This window comes from Astatotilapia calliptera, chromosome 10, assembly GCF_900246225.1.
Source record: "Astatotilapia calliptera chromosome 10, fAstCal1.2, whole genome shotgun sequence".
Taxonomy (NCBI): Eukaryota; Metazoa; Chordata; class Actinopteri; order Cichliformes; family Cichlidae; genus Astatotilapia; species Astatotilapia calliptera.
Genome location: NC_039311.1, coordinates 16,154,675 through 16,175,703, shown reverse-complemented (window position 1 = coordinate 16,175,703; position 21,029 = coordinate 16,154,675). Strand labels below are relative to the sequence as shown.

The 21,029-nt window shown below is 40.6% G+C and overlaps 1 protein-coding gene across 2 annotated transcripts in view; it reads left to right on the top strand.

Moving 5' to 3' along the window:
• Positions 1-21,029, top strand: part of fat3b (FAT atypical cadherin 3b) — a 67,475-nt gene that overhangs the window by 16,439 nt on the left and 30,007 nt on the right. For both annotated transcript variants that reach the window (XM_026181642.1, XM_026181641.1), the window contains exons 7-26: positions 5,613-5,674; positions 6,684-6,998; positions 8,369-8,579; positions 9,247-9,318; positions 10,920-11,056; positions 11,593-11,868; positions 12,156-12,366; positions 12,501-12,715; positions 12,957-13,115; positions 13,663-13,784; positions 13,886-14,068; positions 14,164-14,278; positions 14,402-14,683; positions 15,019-15,369; positions 15,679-15,852; positions 15,955-16,485; positions 18,040-18,404; positions 18,728-18,881; positions 19,485-19,592; positions 19,679-19,862. In XM_026181642.1, coding sequence (XP_026037427.1) covers positions 5,613-5,674; positions 6,684-6,998; positions 8,369-8,579; positions 9,247-9,318; positions 10,920-11,056; positions 11,593-11,868; positions 12,156-12,366; positions 12,501-12,715; positions 12,957-13,115; positions 13,663-13,784; positions 13,886-14,068; positions 14,164-14,278; positions 14,402-14,683; positions 15,019-15,369; positions 15,679-15,852; positions 15,955-16,485; positions 18,040-18,404; positions 18,728-18,881; positions 19,485-19,592; positions 19,679-19,862 — 4,227 coding nt within the window. The remainder of the gene's footprint in view (positions 1-5,612; positions 5,675-6,683; positions 6,999-8,368; positions 8,580-9,246; positions 9,319-10,919; positions 11,057-11,592; positions 11,869-12,155; positions 12,367-12,500; positions 12,716-12,956; positions 13,116-13,662; positions 13,785-13,885; positions 14,069-14,163; positions 14,279-14,401; positions 14,684-15,018; positions 15,370-15,678; positions 15,853-15,954; positions 16,486-18,039; positions 18,405-18,727; positions 18,882-19,484; positions 19,593-19,678; positions 19,863-21,029) is intronic.

Below are 21,029 nucleotides of genomic sequence, written 5' to 3'. Positions count from 1 at the left end.
AACTTTTCAGATTCAAAGAAATGTCAGTAAAGTGTTCTGAAACCAGGAGCCTATAGGTAATGCAGCAGGATCTCAGTGATCAAGATTATAATAGAAAGATTTCACTAATAATATGCTGCTGCATGTTCACCTTGTTTGTAAATGTTAGGGGAATTTCCATGTGGCGTCCTCTAATCCTCTGAATATTCCTCTATGCATTATGGCTATAATATTGACATTATGTAGGGAAATGGAGGGGGCTGAAACAGGGTGAGGGGACTAATATTGATCCTATTAGCGAGACGCTGATCCTCAAAAACTCATTACTATGTAAACTGTATCCAACACAGGCATTCTCAAACATAGGTATGGTCGAATAGTCAAAAGAATTTCCCTCCTTTTCATAATCAATTTTCCTTTGATGTTGGTGGAAAATGTCATGTACACTAGACACATAAGACATGCCATATTGAATACAATGTTCAGAAGATCGATTACAAAATATGCATCTTACTTAACCTCTTTGCTAACCTCATTTGCATACAAAAGAAAACAAGCAGTGCAATATTTTATATATATATATATATATATATATATATATATATAACCCCACCCCGAAACAACAGAAAACCTTAGACACACCTTGATCAATTATTATAGGTCACAAAAGCTCATAGAAATCTGTGTTTTTCATGCAAAAAGCATAAGAAGCAGCATTACATGCTACACAGTGCAATGTTCATAGTTCAGCTGCTGATGAAAATTCAAAACAGTTAATGGAAATGGAAAATGCATCTATAAATAACATTTAAATGATCTGCATCACTTTGTCAGTTTCATTGATCTTTTTCACGAACAGTCGGACGGGTATGTGATGTAATTATCTTCTTTCCTTTCATAAAGGATAGCCACGTGTATACTACACTAAAGGAGGTAATAAAGGAAGCACTGAGGCACCGTCCCTTAATATTTCAAGAATTCAACTGAGATACTTCTGCGTCAGTTCCCTCACTCGGGAAGCTTAACTGTTTGACTGCAAAATGTTGTGTACCTGTAACAGTGAGTCAGAGTGAGTCATTGTGAATGTTTTAAAGTACCACTGATGTTAATGCTGTCAGTGCAGGTTCAAAATTATACTCAGTTAATTTACTTTTTAGCAGATTACAATACACATGCAAGAGCTGTATCTACAAATAATGTGTGTATGTGTCAGAGAGAAAAGAGACTCTGTGTGGTCATTTAATCAATGGATTAATTGGTTACAGCTTTGTTGGGTCTGTTGCAGTGAGTCAATAGAGATGACGCCACAACCGCAACATACAGCTGTATAAAAATAATTTGCCTTTGTGTGTATGATTGTGCGTTTCTGTGTGTGTGTGTGTAAGCTGTATTTCTTTTGTGCCAGTGTGCATGTCACAGGGGAGAGTTTCTAGCCATCTGAGCCCAGTTTTCTGTCTCTGTCTAAAGACCCACAGTATTCTGTTATCTGTTACTCATTAATTTTATACATAGAAACTCATTGATGACAGTATTGTTTCCAGTGTGATAAATGAACTACAAAAGACACACTGGGTTCCACCAGCTTGCCAAATCCCATTAAATAACACAAAAAATATGTTTTCTTTTGTGGATAAACTTGACTCTGCAGCTTTAGGAAAACAGTCACAAGGTTTGAATTTGAATGCATCATTACCATAATTTCTATTGTTTTGTGAGTGACAGTGCCACCGTGTTAGTTTGGTAATAAGACATGCATGAATGGGGAGATGCATTCAGTTTAAATCAATCCTCACTGTTTGCACAGTCAGAAACTTTCCATGTACCAGAGTGATTTCATTGGATAAACAAAATCTAGCTGATTGATTTGCTTTCAGGATGCAAGTGGCAGCAAAAACTATGAACCTGAACTGCTGAAAAACTTCTTGAAGTTTTAGATTGTTTTTCAAAACTAGGTTTGGGGTGCTTCAAAGTAATATATTTTTCAGGTTTACTCTGGAAGTGTCATTTTGATGGGTTTGAGGTAGCACAACAATTCCCAAAATGTATTGAAGCCAAACTTTGAATGAGTGCAAAGTGTGTAAATGTGCTGTGACAGCTTACAGTGCTGTCAGTTTGTCTCTGGCTGAGTGAGTGAAGCCTACCTCCTTTGGGGAGGAAAACAGAATAGATAAGTGTTGACACAGGGTGTTAGATGGAGTGCTTCTTGTAAAAACACGCATGTTTGCAGAGTGCCATGGTGGCTGTGTGACCTTTTTTTTAAACAACCTTCTGTTCGATTGAATTGGTTTTGTTATGCCAGACACTTGGGTACACACACACACACACACACACACACACACACATACATATATATATACACACACACATACATATATATATACACACACACACATATATATACACACACACACATATATATACACACACACACACACACACATATATATATATATATATATATATATATATATATATATATATATGTGTGTGTGTGTGTGTGTGTGTGTGTGTGTGTGTGTGTGTGTGTGTGTGTATGTGTATATATATGTATATATATAGCCTGAAAATGACCATATGTATGTCTTGCCCTATGGTGTGAGGACGACCATGAGGAAGTTTGTGGATCAGCCTAAATCTTATTAATGTTCTTTAAGTGGGAAATACACCCCTCATAACACAGTATGTAATTTTGGATTGCCCACAAGGTTCCACTGCTCATGAAGGCAGATACAGGCCCAACTCAGTTTGTCAGTGGACATTTAAATGATTCAGAGAAGGCTTGGTAGAAAGTGCTGTGGTCAGAAGAAACCAGAATCAACCTTTTTGACATCATGTGAAATGCTGAGTCTGACCCAAAAAACACAGACCCCCTCAGTCATTTATGGAGGTGGAAACATTATGCATTGGGACTGTTTTTCTGGTATGGAACAACTTCTCTGCATTGAGGGGCCAATTGACAGGACCACGTAGCATAAAATCACGGATGAGAACCTTCCCTGAGCCAGAACACTGATGAACATGGGTTGTGGATGGGTCTTCCAACATGACACTGACTCAAAACAGGCCACCAAAGTAACAAAGGAGTAGCTAAAGGGGAAGTACATTAAGGTCTCGCCTAGCAACTCTCCAGACCTCAATTCTATAGAAAAATCTGTGGAGGGAACTGAAATCTTGGAGTTGCCAAGTGTCAGCTATAGGATTGTCTGTAGAAAGTGTCTGTAAAGAGGAATGAGCCAAAATCCCTCTTGAGCAACGCAGTATCACCGACAAATGTGTAATAGACATGCCAGTCCACCGTATCCAGTTCACAAATACATATTTCACTTAATGACATTCAAATCACTTTAGAATTTGAAAGTTTTTCTTCAGTATTTTTAGTTTTTTGTCTTTCTCTATTAAAATGAAACGAACCATAAAAGTTGTTCATTTCTTTGTGAGTGAACCAACTTAAAAAATTATCAGAGGACCAAATAATTATTTCCCCCACTGTAAATATGCTACTTATGAATTCTCCCCATTGAATTCTTCCTGATTAGCAGACACGTGACAAGAAAGTTGGCAACAAAATTTAAACAAATGATAGAAAATTTTAAATAAAAAGGGACGTGTAAAAAGCACGTTTTCCACATTATGTTCCAATATCAAACAATAGAGGGAACCAATGCCACTTAAATAATGTATTGCTGTTGTATCCATCACGTTAACCTTGTTGATTTTTATTTTATAACATAAAGCAAAACCTGTCAGTTTTGTGTAATATGTAAAAACAAAAAGTCATAATTTGTCATTGGATCAAACTGTCTTTGGGAAAATTACAATCTTTCTAATGAATCGTTTGATTTTGATTTCTACATCTTAAAGGGATTAAAAAAAAGGAAGATGTTCCAGTATGAATACTTCAAACTTGAAATTAAAAATTAGTTTTTTTAGTGTAGCTCGAATTAGAAAATAAATGAGGTGTTATGCGGGTAAGAAGAAAGCGGTGAACTGAAGTTTGTATAATGATTTAAGACAGACCACTGGACCATCACTTTTTGTGTGTGCATGTGAAAGTATGGGTGGTGAATTTTCAAATTATTGCTTCTTTGTCCAATTAAAACTGAGTGTAGTATGACTGCAGATGTGCTGCAAGCTGTAGATCATTGATTTTTATCAGAGTTGTTATTCGCGCCGTGTTCTGCTGAACAAGCCCCTCCTCCTCCTTCCAGTCTGTCTCCCAGAGCTCATGACCGCTGCTTTAGATTTACTCCTAATTTGCTTAATTGAAGTTAGCCTGCATAACAAGCTCAAGGTGACACTGTGATATGTGCAAGCTTGTGAATGTGTGTGTGTGTGAGAGTGTGTGGTGTGTATGTGTGCGCACACCAGGATTTTAGTCTACCCATTGAGCGTTTACTGCACAGCATTTTAGGCACCCAGACTAATCCTACCCCTCTGCAACGCTTCATTACACCGAAACAAAAACACTCAAGCACCACCAGTCACCAGTCAAGCACACTTGCTCTAATAACTTCACATAAAAGTGCACGCAGAGGGATTTCTGTAATATATACTTTTTAGTTATTGTGTGTGTGCGCTGTGTGTATATGGATGTCATTAGTTGCACAGACATGCTGTTACTCTTTAATTATAAGCACCTGCTGTGAGTGAAAAAAAGGATACTGCAGTACAACAAAGAGAATTTTTTTTTTTTTTACTGAAACAAGAATCATCAGTGACTTTTTCCCTTTTGCATTTGTTTGTGCATCTTGGGGTAAAATAGCTCCAGGCTAAGACAAATGTTGACTTACGGTATCTTAATGTCCCGAATCTGCTTATAGATCAATGCTTATGTTTCTTCCTTAGTTTCCTTGTTTGTACGAGTAATGTCTGAGGAGCTTTTTGTTTTTACTGACTGAATCTGGCAGTTATTAAGAAAATTCAGTTACTTTGCTGGGGCTTACCTTCCTATTAGGGACAAAAAGCATGTGGCCTCATTGTAAATCATTTAGGCAGGCAGCGTTTTGAATAAGCAGTGGGAAAGGTTTCCAGGAATTGAAAGCTAATCAATATAGCATACTATGAAAAATCCTCAGCTACTATGAACTAAGTGAAAACATGGCTGTATGTGCATATGTGTGTGTGTGTGTGTGTGTGTGTGTGGGGGGGGGGGGGGGGGGGGGGGGGCTTTTTAGTTGTATAATGAAAGAACGTTAATAGTTAAATCAAATAATAGGGGAAAAAAAATAGCATCAAGAGAGTATGAAGTTGTCATTGTGTCTGATTTCCAGTGAAGCCTGATACAGTTTGTCACACCATCCAACCAACATCTGAATGAAGCTGATCGATCAAAGCTATTATGTGCTGGTGGCTTGAAAGCCAACTAAATGACCCTCAGTTATCCAGTACCATTTGTGCTGAATGTGAATGGCTCAGTTGGGGTTGTAGTATGTAGTTTTTTTGGTGATGCTTACATGCATGCGGGCTTACGCATGCATAAATAAAGTGACTCTAATGACAGATATATTTTTTTTTTCTATAAAGCCAGTGCATATTGTCATGTACAGTAAATGTATAGTGCAAGCAATAAAAGCAGTTTTTATTTGTTATATACAACTTTGCTTTTCTTTTTCTTTTTTTAAAATGATTTTTAGGTCTGATCACAACAACAGCGAGGAAACTGGACAGAGAACAACAAGCTGAACACTTTTTAGAGGTACAGTAAAGCCTGAACCGTATTCATAGGTTCATATTGATATTATTTATCCAGGCCTGCCACTTGCCATAACCTACTATTAACAAAGACAGGGTGGAGGACAACCCTGGCAGACCCTCAAGGCTCCATAAACTGTGATGAATGGCTGTAGTTTTGGGCCCCAGGTTTGGGATTTTCTAAATGTAATCATTCATCATTGGTTATCTTCTCCACTCAGGACGGGAACAGGGAGGAGAGGAGTTGGTCTGCCCAGCATTTGATAAGTGCAGACACTAGGCATACAGATAGCTGGGTGATTACCATTTCTGTTGCTCCTGCAGCTCTGCATACAGATGAACCTGATAATCACAGATTCTTGACTTTGTGGACATGAACAAACTTCTATTCCCCCACACTTCGCTTACAACTTATTAAATGCCATTGAATTCACGAGCACTTTGCCTTTCTACAAAATGGAATGAAATAACCTGCAGTTGACCCACACGATTGCACCTGTGCGCTTTTGTTATGTGTTCTATTGTATGCCCGAATTGCCAATTGAGTTGTCCAGACTCATGCTGCCTTGTTTAGCTCCCATACTTAATAAATGTATGGCAGCACACTACAAAGTGAAAGAAACAGTAGAGAGAAAACTGCCAAGAAAATATACTATTGTGGCCAACTTGGAAAGAAACAAGTAAAGAAGTCTTTGTTAAAACATTGTTCTGAATATCACCCATGCATGCCACCCACTGCTCAGCCTGACTGCTTATGCTGTCTGTAATTAATAGCCTAGTGAAGAGTCAGGCTGGCAGCAATGGTGTTCACCCCTATCTGATCCAATTGATCCGTGATCAGCCCTCTGCCACCGCCTCCAGGGGATCAATAATACAAAGAGATTTCCCGTGAGCTCAGCTCCACGTGGCCCTGCCGTCACACAGCATGAGCAAGATTTACGATATCAATAAAATGTATGTGCTCCCTAGTAAAATCCCATGCATTTGTGTGCTTGTGTTCACGTTTTTCCCAGATTACAGTAATAGATGGCCCGGTGACCACACGCCAATCTACTGTGTGGGTCATAGTTCACGTCCAGGATGAGAACGACAACCCGCCCACCTTCCCAGAGGTCACCTACCGCATCAGCTTGCCCGAGCGAGACAGGAACAAACGCGGGGAACCCGTGTACCGTGTCTTCGCTTACGACCGTGATTATGGCGCCAATAGCAACATCACCTACAGCATCATTAGCGGTAATGAGGACGAAAAGTTCAGTATCGACCCCAGGACTGCTATGGTGTCGTCAAAGAAGATGGTGACAGCAGGCAGCTATGACATCCTCACTGTGAGTCTCTCATATCAAATATAAAAGCTATCCTCGTTTTTAAAAGGAAAGCCTGTATTTGAAATCTGTGGGGAGATATGGCAGACAAAAGCCAGCACTCAGTAACAACAGTCTAAATTGCTGAAACGGCCTTCCTTGAGATAAGACTTTAAGGCACAGTGCTGCTTTTTTTCCATGTCTTGAGTGCTGCGTTTTCAATTCCGTTTCTTACAAACTAATCACAGCCAGTGTGCGCTTGTTAGCTCCTAAGGCTCTGCTTTCAGGGAAAGTTGGCAGAAGCAAACGCAGTAACTTTGCCATGTTTCATCAGGCAAAAGCCCAGGTACTGGAGCACACACATTATTCTATTGCCAATAAATTCAGCAGCAGAGTGGAGGGGTTGTGGGGTGGAGTGGTGTCGATGGATACTAGGTGGCATGATAGATCTTAGTTGATCTAGCATGAAAGGGTACTTGTGGTCAGACTAATATTACAAACAAACACAAATTGCATTTTTTGCATCCATATTTATACACTGGCCAAACTAGTATTGTATTTGTGTTGGGTGCGAAAAAGGCAGACTAAGCTATTGAAAGCCAGGTAGTGAGGCTCATCTCATTAATCTGCATTTGTTGGGATCAAAGTTTTTGTATGGATGGGATGTTATTGCTAGGCTATAGATGTAGTTAATCCACTCTAGGGGCAGTCAGTCAGTGCAGTGGTGATCAGTATAGATTATGATTGTAGGTTTCGTGGTCTATGAAGTGGAGAGGAAAGAATTCTAATGTACTCAAAGTTTTTGGTTGGCCTGAATACATGCATACTAATAGCAAGTAGTGGTAAGTCCTCCATTTGCTTGTGTTGGTATGGTGGCCCTGAAAGGTCAAATGCATTGCAACTCAAAAAACAGAAAATAGAAAAACACTGTAAAATCAGACAAAACACAACAGAAATGGAAAGAAAATTAAGCAAACATCATGAAACGAAATAAAAGTGTTTCTAGAGGGAAACAATAATGTGGTGGAACTACTGCAAAGAGTAAACGGCTAATACCAAACGTGTATCTACAATATTATATGAATCATGTGATTTTAATGCACATATTGATATGCAGCTTTTTCTTCTTTACATTACCGATGAACCCTCTGCTTCGTTTGAGTGTGTCTCAGTGCAATCCTTCGCATGTTTTGGTTTCTGTCACTCTCACAGCTTGTTTTGTTTCATGATTTGTTATTTGTTTGTTTGTTTTTTATATTTCTGTTGTTTTTCATTCAGCACCCTGAGGCAACTGAAATTGTCATTTTTCTATTTGCTGGTGGTTTCATAAGTTGCAGTCCATTTGATCTCTCAGGGCTACCAAACTAATTTATCTATATTGTTCCTTCTCTTAGATAAAAGCAGAGGACGGTGGCGATCCGCCATTATGGTCTACTGTTAAACTTCATGTAGAGTGGATTCGTAAACCTGCCCCCTCACCAGTGCCCCTACTGTTCACCCAGCGGTACTACAATTTCTCCATTTCGGAGACAGCTACTGTTGCCCAGCCAGTGGGAGTCGTGGCTATCAGCCAGTCCAGCACACCTGTCTGGTTCACTATCATTGGTAAGAAAATTAATATAAGATACTGAACTAACAGAGAGCCAAAGGACAGTACATACTCTGAATTTTCTCATAAAAGTGTCCTGGTTACACTAATGAAAAGTTACAAAGTGTTTCTCGATAGTGAGTTAGTAATAAATTGTTCTAGTTTTCATCATTATTGTCTTGACTCTGGTAAAAAAAAACAGATCTCCTCCCTGGTTTTTAATAGAACAACTAAGGAATATTAACTTTTATTTGATAGTTAACATTAAATAAAAATGTAGAGCTGTTAAATCAAGAAAATATGTTTAATATTTAATTGTTCTTTTTTTAATAGACAGAGAAAATGCAATGTGCAAATGTTTTTCCCAGTTCATTCTTAGTGTTAATGTTAGATGAGTAATCGTACAGAAACGGTTATTCATATTTCAGATAGTTTTAAAAAATAAAAGCATTGGGGATATTTTATTTCAAACTTCCAGAAGTAAGCTCTTATCACCCACCCTTAGCTTAAGTATTCTAATGAAAAGTCAATTTGTATCACTTAGTGACACATATATATGTAAAAACGTCAAGAGGTCAACTTTGCAGTGCTGTATATAAATCATCCAAACCTTTGATCACAGGGATATCCAGACTTCATGAATATTTATATTCTCTTTTTTCTTTCCTCTCTCTCACCTTTAAGGCGGGCGCCCTGCCAGAGAAATGTTCTACATTCCTCAGAATGCATGTGGAAGAAACTGCTCGCTTGACACAGGTCGGGTCAAAGCTAATTTTGCCACACCTTTTCCCCCAAATGCTGCAGGTTTGAAGAAATTAAGGAAATCAAGGAAATGTAGCACGCAGTTCCATGACCTTGTTTAGCCAAAGGCAGAAGTGATCGATCTGAGTTTGGAATAGTAATCTCACACAGCTCCACTAATACTATGCGGTATCATTATCTCTGCCCACACAAGACAGGTTTGTGCTATTAGTTCAGCTACATTGTAGCTACTTTGGAAAGTTGCTGCATTTCTGATAGAAGCAGCCTGTAATGATACTGCTCCCCCTTCCATAAGGCCTCCATACAGTATTTTTATAAAACAACAGGCTATTTTAATGTTTCCACTTAAGGCTGAATTCAAATGCACCTCACTGTTTTTTAGCAGTTATGGATAAACCTTACAGTGACTAAAACAAGTACTAAGAAATGTGAGAGGAATTGCTCTTACAGTATAAATGACCCTTCAGAGATTTAGCACCCACATTTTCAGATGCTCCTTAGATTTACAAAACTTCACAGAGCTCTAGCCCAGTGCTTTACTGTCAAGCCCGGCAGCATTAGTATTTCGGATCACTCTCACTGCTTTGTGCATCATTGGTCAGCCACTGCAAACAACTGTGGAGCTGAAACTGCACTGGAGCGTTTAGCAACTAAAGAGGCAGATTGTATTCCTCTGGTGGAGACCAAAGCCAGATCTGAAAATATGGGATACTTTGCTTACATTTGTTAGGGGCTATGTACAGTTTGAGAGTTTTGCATATAATTGCTTTTTTGTACTGCATTTCTTTTGAATCACACTAGAGAAATATTTGTTCTTAATCATTTTTATGGCACTGAATGTGATTTTGTGATATAGATAGACAGAAGAGTTTGATTCTTATACGGCTTTCTTATCGGGCGTGCTCTTCCTGGATTAATAACAGAACTCTGAGGCATCATTCCACCCTGACAGGAAAAGAAACTAGTGATTACATGCTGTAATTTTCTTTTTTCTCAATGCTGTGAGACTGATCCCTCGTAGTGTTGAATTGACCCACTGCTCTGCCATGAAAAGTAGAACAAAAAATAAATAAACAATGTGAGATCCTGTATTTTGCTCCCACTCAACACGCATCAGTGGTTGTGTGAAAAATGCCCAATCAGTATTCATATGCTGAGGGGTGCTCAGGCTCCCAGATATCTCGGGAGAGAAGCTGGAATGAGAGGAAGGATGGTACCGAATACCTAACACATATCACTCCCCTCCTTCACTTTAATCAAACATTAAGCCTTTAAACTGTACACTCGCCGCCCGTGGAAAAGACCCTGCTGCAGGTTTTTGATCTCTGAGATGGGTTGTGTTTTGGAGTGATAAGACAGATGTTTGCGTGGCTGTTAACAGCTCTCAGGCTGCCAAGTGGGTTTGGTGCTACATCACATTGCATTTCAGTTCATTTTATTTCACAGTCCCTCCAGCTCCAGACGAAGGCACCTGGCCAAAACAATTACACAGTAATAACTTAGAGCACCTGAGTCTTATATGCAGTGCGAATACTAAAAGGCTGACACTAAGTGTGTGTACGGGGGATGGGTGTGTGTGTGTTCATTTATTCCAGGGAGCTTTGACATGCAGTTTGACCTCCAACTGGGGGTGGGGACTCTAGTCGTGGCCAAGCCCCTTGATGCGGAGGTGCAGTCTGTGTACAACATGACGGTACAGGTGACAGATGGGACCAACTTTGCCACAGCACAGGTACACAGAGTTTTGATTTGTTATGCACTGGCGCTGCCTCTCATACGCCCCAGACCCACATCAAATTAAATTATTGTTCCCTCTTTTCACGGGGAACTGTTTACGCTCAGCTTCGCTTCCTCTGCTTGCGCTCGGTTTTTCTGAAATTATCTCATACTGACTATGAAATGTGCTTTTGTTGCCCTGCTTTGACATTCCCTGTGCTCCTGCTGTCGGGGCTCCCCTACTGGGTATATCTTGTAAGGGAAATCCTTGATATCAGAGAATTAATGGGATTACTCTGGACAAATAAAGGTCAAGATACAAAAAGAACGTCATGCCTCTTGGAGAACGCTCGCTCTGGCTTACCAGTCTGCCATTAATAGGGCCTTGTCTTAATGCAAATAGTGTTCAGTTGTGTCTGAGCCTTGCATTTACTCTACAATTGGATTGAGGATTGTCAGTTACCGAAGCTAATTCGACTCCAAGTCTCCTATCACTGTTTGCCACTACGCTGACTATGCAGATTTCCCCTTTCCTATCTCTTCATCATTCAGGTGTTCATTCGAATACAGGACAGCAACGACAACCCTCCAGTTTTTTCTCTACCAGCTTATGATGTCAGCGTATCTGAGGACATACCAGTTGACATGGAGCTGCTGCGGGTCAGAGCATCGGACATTGATGAGCGTGCCCGTTTGAGCTTCTCCATCTATGGCAGCGTAGACCCAGCCAGTATGAGGCTGTTTAGGGTCAATCCTGGCACAGGAGTTGTCTATACTGCAGACAGGCTCGACTATGAAGCCCGGACACAGCACATCCTCACTATTATGGTGGGAAAGGAAGCATGGATGACAATCTGTTCGTGTGTGTGTGTGTGTGTGTGTGTGTGTGTGTGTGTGTGTGTGTGTGTGTGTGTGTGTGTGTGTGTGTGTGTGTGTGTGTGTGTGTGTGTGTGTGAGAGCTTGGATGTTACTGTGAGTCTCTATGCGCCACTGTGCTATCCAATAAATTATGTCCGTTTTGGCAACTGTGTCTGCCTCACTTAATTTTTGCTGATTTTGTTCTTTTATCACCTCGTACAGCTCTATCCATATTCATCTCTCGTTTGCTGCTTTAGGTCAAGGATCAGGAGTTTCCATTTAACCGTGACCTAGCTCGTATCCTGGTGGCAGTGGAAGATTCCAATGATAACATTCCCTACTTCACCAGCACCGTATACGATGCTACGGCCTACGAGACTTTTTCTGTCGGCACGTCTGTAGTGCAGGTGACGGCCCTAGACAAAGACAATGGGATTAATGGGCAGCTCACCTATACTATAGAAGCAGGTACGGTCCAATGTGCAAGAAGATTATTCTCCTTTTGATTTGTATCTGTGCTTGTGTTTTAAACAGTGTAGTGACCTGTGATTTCTTTTTGTATCCTCCTTTAATAGTGTCTGTAACCTTTCTGCTACTTTCAGGTAACACCGGTGGTGTGTTTGGCATTGATAATACCACAGGCCTTATCTTCATTGCCAAGGAACTGGACCTCACTTCTTTAGGCTTTTACACCCTCAGTGTGCGCGTCACAGACAGTGGATTTCCCCCATTAATGGCCACCGCTTCAGTTCGCATTTCCTTGATCCTCTCAGACTTCTCCAAACCGAAATTCTCTCAGAAGGAGTATCAGGCTGAGGTAAAAAAATAAATAAATAAAAAATAAAGTTAGAGATAAATTACTGTCTGAAGGGAGAAGGCTGGAGAGGGTGGGAGAGATAGGAGGAATAAAGACAGCTTGGAGGCGGTATGTGTGTATAGAGGTTAAATGTCTAGACAGATATACAGGAGGTAAGAACGGTATTTTTCAGGAAATGGTCTATACAACTCACTCAAGTTCTGAAAATCTACCTGTATATTTCTGCTCTTTGGCTTTGTAGATTATGGAGAACAGCAAAACTGGAACTTACGTGATCACTGTTAGCGCCCTCAGCCGCTCAGCACTCATTTATGACATCACCAGAGGCAACGAGGAGCGCTGCTTCTTTATTAACCACCATACCGGTGTAATCACTACACGCAAACCGCTGGACTTTGAGGTTTGTTAATGTTTTTTCTTTTTTGGTTATATATTAGATGTATAGATGCTTAGCAGTCAAACAGTGGGTACGAGGGGCTTCCGTTCTGTCCCAAGTGCATTTTGTAGGTGTGCCTTTGACCCAAATATATAGTCAGTCATAAAGAATTATATTCAGCCAAAAAAAGCAACAGCAAACAAGCAGTCCTGGAACAGATGGTGTGGCCCTCAGAGCCGTAATCAGCATTACATCTAATCACTCACTGTGATTAGATGAGAAAAAAGTAACTGAGAGTGCATAAATATGCAGAGGTTCTCCAAGATGCTTCTAACAAGCTGTCATTTCAGTCACTTGTTTGAATATACCCTGAGGACAAGGTATTGTTGGAAAGGGAAAGGATGGTAACATGAAATATTTATGTGATTTAATTTCTATTTCCAAAGATTTATAGCATTATTTTTAAAGCCACTGTCACGTTCTTCTTTATGCAAAAAAAAGCTGGCTTTACATCGGATCTAAATTGAATTAGTTTTTTAAACAATTTCACTGGATTTCTTTGCTTTGCCAGCAAACAACATCTTACTTTCTGGTGGTGCGTGCCCTGAGCATGGCTGGAGTGGAAGCCAGCACCTCCGTCATCATACAAGTAGTAGATGTGAACGACAGCCCACCTGTATTCCAACAAATCAGGTATTAGTTGTTGTATCAGTTGTTGAGTGTTAAAAAGTGATTTTCTCGACCGACCTAAGAAATATTTGACTGACATCAGCGTTACCTTTTTCTCCTAACAGGTATGTCGGCGTAGTCAGCGAGGCTGCTCCAATCAACAGTGTGGTCCTGGCAGAGGACGGTAACCCTTTGGTCATCCAGGCAACTGATAAGGATCGCAACCACAATGCCCTGTTAGTGTTCGAGATCATAGGTGAGACTGCTCGGATGTTCTTCAGCGTGGACTCTGGGACTGGATCGATCCGGTAGGTGATAATGCTGTGCAGAAGTTGAATCACTATTGATCTGATTAATTTCCTTATAAGTTGATATATAATGGGTTTGTTTAAATGATTTTTAGAACGATTGCCAGTCTGGACTATGAAACCTTCTCTGAGTTCGTCTTTCGGGTTCATGTTAGAGATAGTGGCCAGCCTCCACGGGATGCTGACAGCCCAGCAGAGGTACTTATAAAGGTAAGCAAATAACATATGAATCAGCTTTCATTGTCTCATAAACAACTCTTGACTCACTTTGAGTTCTGCGTTATCGTAGTCATTTCTCAACATTATTTTCACTCCCTGTGTACCACGTCTTAGGTGATCAACATCAATGACTCGCCCCCTAAGTTTTCCCAGGACACTTACGAGACAATCCTCTTGTTGCCTACCTACATGGGTGTAGAGGTTCTTAAGGTTAAGGCTCTTGACCCCGATATGACCTCTGACCCCACACTTAACCCTGACAAGTCTATCACACCACAGCTGCTTTACTCTTTGGTGGATAGCAATGTGGAGTTCTTTTCTGTTGAGCCATACACTGGACTTGTGACCGTCATCAATCAGAGCCTCAATAAAGACCGTTATCGCTTCAATGTGAAGGTAGGTCTTTAGTGGACATGACATACCATTTGAAAGTCTTTTCATCATTCTGCTATCTGGACTAAGCTGGGCAAACATAATAATGATTTCCTCCAGAAGGTCAGATTCCTGGGTCAGTGCAGAGTTGTGCACATAGAGCCCAAAATTATGTGGTGACTTGTTACGGGATACATCATCTGCATGACTCAGGATTTTCTGACCCAGGATTACATCCAGAATTATTTTACTGTTTTTATTAAGAAAATAAGGGCAGTCAAATTGAGCTAAGAAAAAAACCTCCAGCATTACATTCTCTGCCATAGCTAATTCTGACTCATTTATCTTCTTTCTTTAAGGTTTGGGATGGACGTTTTTCCAGCATGACACTGGTCACGGTGCTTGTCCGAGAAGCTATAGACAGCGGAATTCTCTTCACCTTCCCAGTTTACTTTGCCTCCATCCCAGAGAACATACCCAATATCACCTTAGCGACTGTGGTGAGCACAGTTGGTCATCGCCTCAACGAGCCACTCAAGTACACTCTGCTGAACCCCGTTGGGCGCTTCAGCATTTGGCCCACTTGTGGAGCAGTGTTCACTACCGGTGTGCCTTTTGACAGAGAGGAGAAGGACAGTTATGAATTGGTGGTGGAGGTCAGCAGGGAAGATGAAATATTGAGGGTGGCTAGGGTGATCGTGCAAGTACAGGTAGGTATGGAAATCATCTGCCTGCAAGCATGCTTCTAGTTGTTGCTTTTTCTGTCCATCCTTCACACTTACAGTAATGCAGACTTGGGCGTATTGGGGCAGTCATGTGTTTTCAATTCTTTTGGTTTAGAATGCTTTAAATACGTTTTACATTGTTGCTTGAATGTGTTTTTGTTATAGACTAATTTGGTAGGACAGTGGTGCAGTGGTCAAGAGATTGCGGTGCAGATTTTGTGTTGCTGAACAACATTAACCCTCCTGAGCTTTAAAATGACCCCATTATGTTTTTCTTAAAATCAAATCTTCTAGGTGGAGGATGTAAACGACAACTCTCCACAGTTTGTGAACCTTCCCTACTACGCTGTAGTGCAGGTAGAAGCACAGCCAGGATCAAGTGTTTTCAGGGTCTCAGCTACTGACAAAGACTACGGTCGGAATGGACAAGTGACGTACAGCCTTAAGGAGCAGCACAGAAACTTTCACGTAAGTAAAACATCTTCCCTTATTTTATATGGGAGGCTGTAAAATGTTATAATTGTGCAAATTCATGAGTTGGACTGATTAATGTCTATAAATCCCATGCAGGTGCACCCTGTGACAGGAGAGCTGACCTTAAAGAGAGCCTTCGAGGCAGATTTATCTAACGCAGAGTACAAACTGATCCTCGTGGCGACTGACGGTGGCTTCCCTCCTCTGTCCAGTGAGGTGGAGCTGCCTGTTAGTGTAGCAAATAAAGCTATGCCAGTATTTGACAAGCCTTTTTATGGTGTCACCGTCAAAGAGGATTTGGATGTCTCCACCTCCGTCTTGTGTATCAATGCCAGTAGTCCCGAGGGCCAGAGCGTCATCTTCACCATCACAGATGGAGACCCATCCCTCCAGTTTGACATTGGCTTCGACACAGGAATCATCCGTGTGATTTACCCGTTAGACTATGAGACCACACAGTATTACCGTTTAACGGTGAAGGCTACCGATACACTGACCGGAGCTAAGTCGGAGGTTGATGTGGACATTGTCATGCTGGACGTGAACGATAACCCACCGCTGTTCCTGAACACTTCATACTCAGCTGTGCTCTCTGAGAACTCCATGATTGGAACGCCCGTCTTACAGGTGTGTGTGTGTGTGTGCGTGTGCGCATGCCTGTGTTTGCTGAGTTAGTCCAGTGTGTACTCTAACTGAATGAGTGTTTACATTTAAGAGTCACTTCAGCAGCATTGCGGATGGCTCATTTATTCATGGGAAGATGGTGTGATATTTGCCTAGAAATTTCCCAGTGGAAGTGCTTGACCTTTAATACAATAGTGCTCTTTTTTCATTCGGGAACATATTTCTGTTTACAAGATGAGAACATCATATGATTGAATTTGGATTTTTCTCACATCTTTTTAAGTCAGTCAGCAAAATACTGTAGGCCCGTGTCCCTTTTTACTAGCATTAAAGTGTAAAAGAAACAGATTTAAGAACAGAGGCTTATAATCACTGAGCCTTAAAATATGCTTTGCTCTTGCTCTGTGGTACTGCAGTATTGTTTACCATGTGGGTTGTATTTAACCTGATCAAAAGCACATCTCTGCCTCAGCAGTCAAATAACAGATTTCTGGACATCCAAGAAGGGATGCCAAATGGTTTGGTATCAGTACATGAAACAGTCGCTAAGAGATGACCTAAGTTTCTGTTTATTAGCTCTGGATGGCTATAATGGGCAAAATATAAAGATAACGTTGATAAATTAAAAATCTTGGTGGTCCTCCTTGGTATGAAGGTCAGCTTTTTCAACTTTAGTGAAAATTGGGGAGAAATGTTTGGTCTATAAATGTACGGCATCAGTACGGCAACCACATCAGTTAAATTAACGCAAATTAAATTAACATAAGCTTGGTGAACTGAGTTTTCCCCAGGTCGTTGATGAACAAGTAGGAGATCTGACTGGCGCAGCCTGGTGAAACAGTGCGGCCTCTCATTGTTTTACAAGACAAAATAATTGTTTGTTTAAGTCTAAGAAACCAAAATGCCAAAATATATTTTTGCTTATTTCAGTGACCTCTAGTGGTTATGTGCTGTGTTTTTTGTAGTTTCTCAATATCAAAATATCAGTTTCTCGATATCTATTTATTATAGGTACAGCTGGCCTTCATATATTTGAAAATCATGCATATGTTTTAAAAGTTAACTGCACAAACTCACTTCCAACTTTGACCCAATTGTGGCATTACATTACTCAAATCACAGATATAAAAAACAGGGGACCAAATTTCAAAACCTTTTATATTTGTTTAAAAGAGCTGCACAGACTCCGACAGAAGTAAAAACACTTGGAGCGCTATGACCGACTAATCAGATTTTCTGTTTGGCTTCCATATGATTGTTCCACCTCCTTCTTTAACATTATATCACAACTTTTAATATTTTTATATTTTATTACTTTATTTCTGTAAATGTAGTTGTATCTCAGCAAATGTTCACGCTGAATGTTAAACAAATGCTTTGACAAGGTTTTACATGTCTTTCTATCCTATTCTCAGTAAAATCTGGAACGTTATTTACTTTTTCAATTGGCTGCAGTGGTGGTGTTGTACCCACAGAGTATGTGTGGGGTAAGCAAATCAGCCCTTATCTTGAATAATGCATGAGGCAGGACACAATTGAATGTAACTCTCCGTGTAGGTGTTTGCCCAAGACCAGGACACAGAAAAGAACGGCGTGGTGAGTTACCAGATCCTATCTGACATCTACAACAGCACCGACTACTTCAGCATCGACAGTAACAGCGGGCTGATATACACGGCACGTCTGCTCGACTATGAGCTCATCCAGCGCCACAACTTCATTGTCAGGGCGACGGACAGCGGAGACCCTGCCCTTAGCAGCGATGTTACTGTCTCTGTGACTGTAACTGACACCAATGACAACCCACCTAATTTCAGCCAAATGCTGTACGAGGCCTTTGTCAGCGAGCTGGCTCCCAGAGGACACTTTGTGACTTGTGTTCAGGCATCAGATGCTGACATCTGTGATGCCAGTAGGCTGAGGTAAGGAAAAAGACGCTTTGAGAACTTACCGATTCTGTGTTTTCTCTGTAGACTTGATTTACCTTTGAACCTAGATGCAAATCCTCTTTAAGAATTTTTCAGATTGTCACCTCTTGAAAAGCACAGTGCAGTGTTTTGGTTTGCTAAAATCCCAGTAATCCTGGTTCAGTTTCACACGAGGCTTTATTTAGATTTTTCTCAAGCAGTTTTGGCTCAGCACCCCCTCAAGACAAGTAGACACTTGTAATTTGCAGCACCTCTTGAGCAAAATAACTTTGTAGACCGTAAGCAACACAAGCTCTCTCTTCTTCCTCCGCCTTCAGGTACAGTATTCTCTCAGGAAATGAGAAAATGACTTTTATGATGGAGCCAGATACGGGGGTGCTTCGTCTGTCTAACAAGAGGAGACAAGGCATGAAACTCTCCTATCAACTCAATGTGTCCGTGTCGGATGGAGTCTTCACCAGCACTGCTCAGGTGAGACAACTTTTGGCAGTTACGTATTCGTTCTGTCAGCTGATTTGGTCTTTTTTTAAGTCTCAGTAGTCCTTATACACAGAAAATGGGCTGACCTTCTTCACCGGCCTGTCAAAATTATTACCAACCTTCGCTGCTGCTCAGTGTAACTGCTGTTTCTCACAACTGCCAGCTCCACAGTGGGAGGTTAATGTCTCGCCATATCAGATTTATTTTGAGGATAAGCTGCCAGCTGGAAAAAATACTCACATCTGTCTCTTAGTGGTAATTACAAATGGGAGATTTGAGGGGGGGTTGGGTCATATATCACACATTTCTGTTGCAATAACACATCACCCCATTCTTAAAGTTCTTCTTCTGACATGCATGAAATATGTGTGCAGCAGTTCTTCACGGAGGTGTCAGTATCTGTGTGTAATCCGTGTGTAATTCAAATCAGTAACTAATTGTTCACAACCCTGGTGTTCTTACTACTGCTTTGCCTTTTTGATTTGATCGTGTTTGACAAATCAGCCGGTGATGTTTGTTGGGATGGCAACAGCAGCATGTCAGCAGACAGTGAGGATAATGATGATGGAGTGATGTTGCGATGGTGATTCACAGGTGATTGTACGTGTCCTGGGAGCTAACCTGTACAGCCCAGTATTTAGCCAGAGGTTCTACTTGGCTGAGGTCCAGGAAAATGCACCGGAAGGGTCAAAGGTCATTCAGGTAATTTCACTTTTTCAGTGCACTGAATTAATGAATACAAAATAACACAATGAGGAATATTGATGAATTTCTGTGTGGACATACAGGTCCGCGCAACAGATGAGGACTCTGGACTGTACGGACAGATCACCTACTCGTTCATCAACGACCTGGGGAAAACTCAGTTCACCATTGATGCAGATGGGGTCATTTCCACTGTTCAGAAATTAGACCGAGAAAACCCTTTCAACAAGGACATGGTGCTAACTGTGATGGCCCTGGATGGTGGAGGTAACTGTTTCCCTAAAAAGCCATCTTCAAATCAGCTAATATAAGTAGAGATTCTCCGATTGCAATTTTCTTGGCAAATTTCATTTTCCTGTTTTATTTCTCCGCATGACCAAATTTTCTTTCTAATAAAAATAACTGAGAGCATATAAAAATAAAAATCAACTTTTCTTCAACACAAAATATTTTTAAGTTTAAAAAGTTTATCTAAGTTATTTAACTTTACAGTTTCACCCCAACCTGCTCTCGATGAAATAACTGAAAATAAAGAACTCTGCTGCTGGAAAGAGTTATAAAAAATTGACTGAAATTGAGCTGCTGTACACCCACCTTTACTTGGCCTTCACCAAAAAAAAGCAGGTGCAATAGATTTATATAACAAAAGTTGGTTACATACATCAACCCTTTCCTCTTTTTCACTTGTCTTCACAACTTTCCTGGTAACTGCATTGATGCTTCTATTGCTCATACAATTTCCTTCATTAGCTTTTTCTTTGCGGGGCTGCCCCTGCAGTTTACTTTGGTAAACGAAATGCCATCATTCACTTTCGGGAACGTCCATACTAACCATGCGTTAGCATGTTGCGTTGAAGGTGCATAGACTTTTTTCCTGTTGTGCATCGATTCATTAATCCTAAATCGATTTTTAAATATATATGAACTATTCCAACAACCACCAAACAGTTAAAACAACAATTGAGAGCAAGTAAACGGATACCGCAAAAAGATGTAAACAGAAACTACTGAAAGCCGACATCTCACAGGTTCCGAAGCTGAGGGTTTCCTCACTCTCCGAGCAAAATACATTGAACCAGTAGCAAAAGAAGATCACAACTACACTTCACATTTGATAAACATCGTCATGAATTCCCTCTTGCTTTGGCAGTTTTGATGAAATCACACTTCCTGCAGAGCTCTTTCACTCTCTCGGTGTACTTCAAGAACAGTTTCCCCATCTTAAATCTCTGTTTTCTGCATTATTTGCTTGCTTATTGCACACCAGTCTACCATTGTGTTCAGCGCTGTCGCACACTGTTTTTTTGTTGTTGTTGTGTTTTGTTTTGTTTTTTCAAAAATGACCTCCGACAAGAAAGCCTCATTTTTGCTGTTCAATATTGAAGAAATTTAATTTTTTTTTGCCAAATTGGAAAACACTTAAATGTCTCTAAT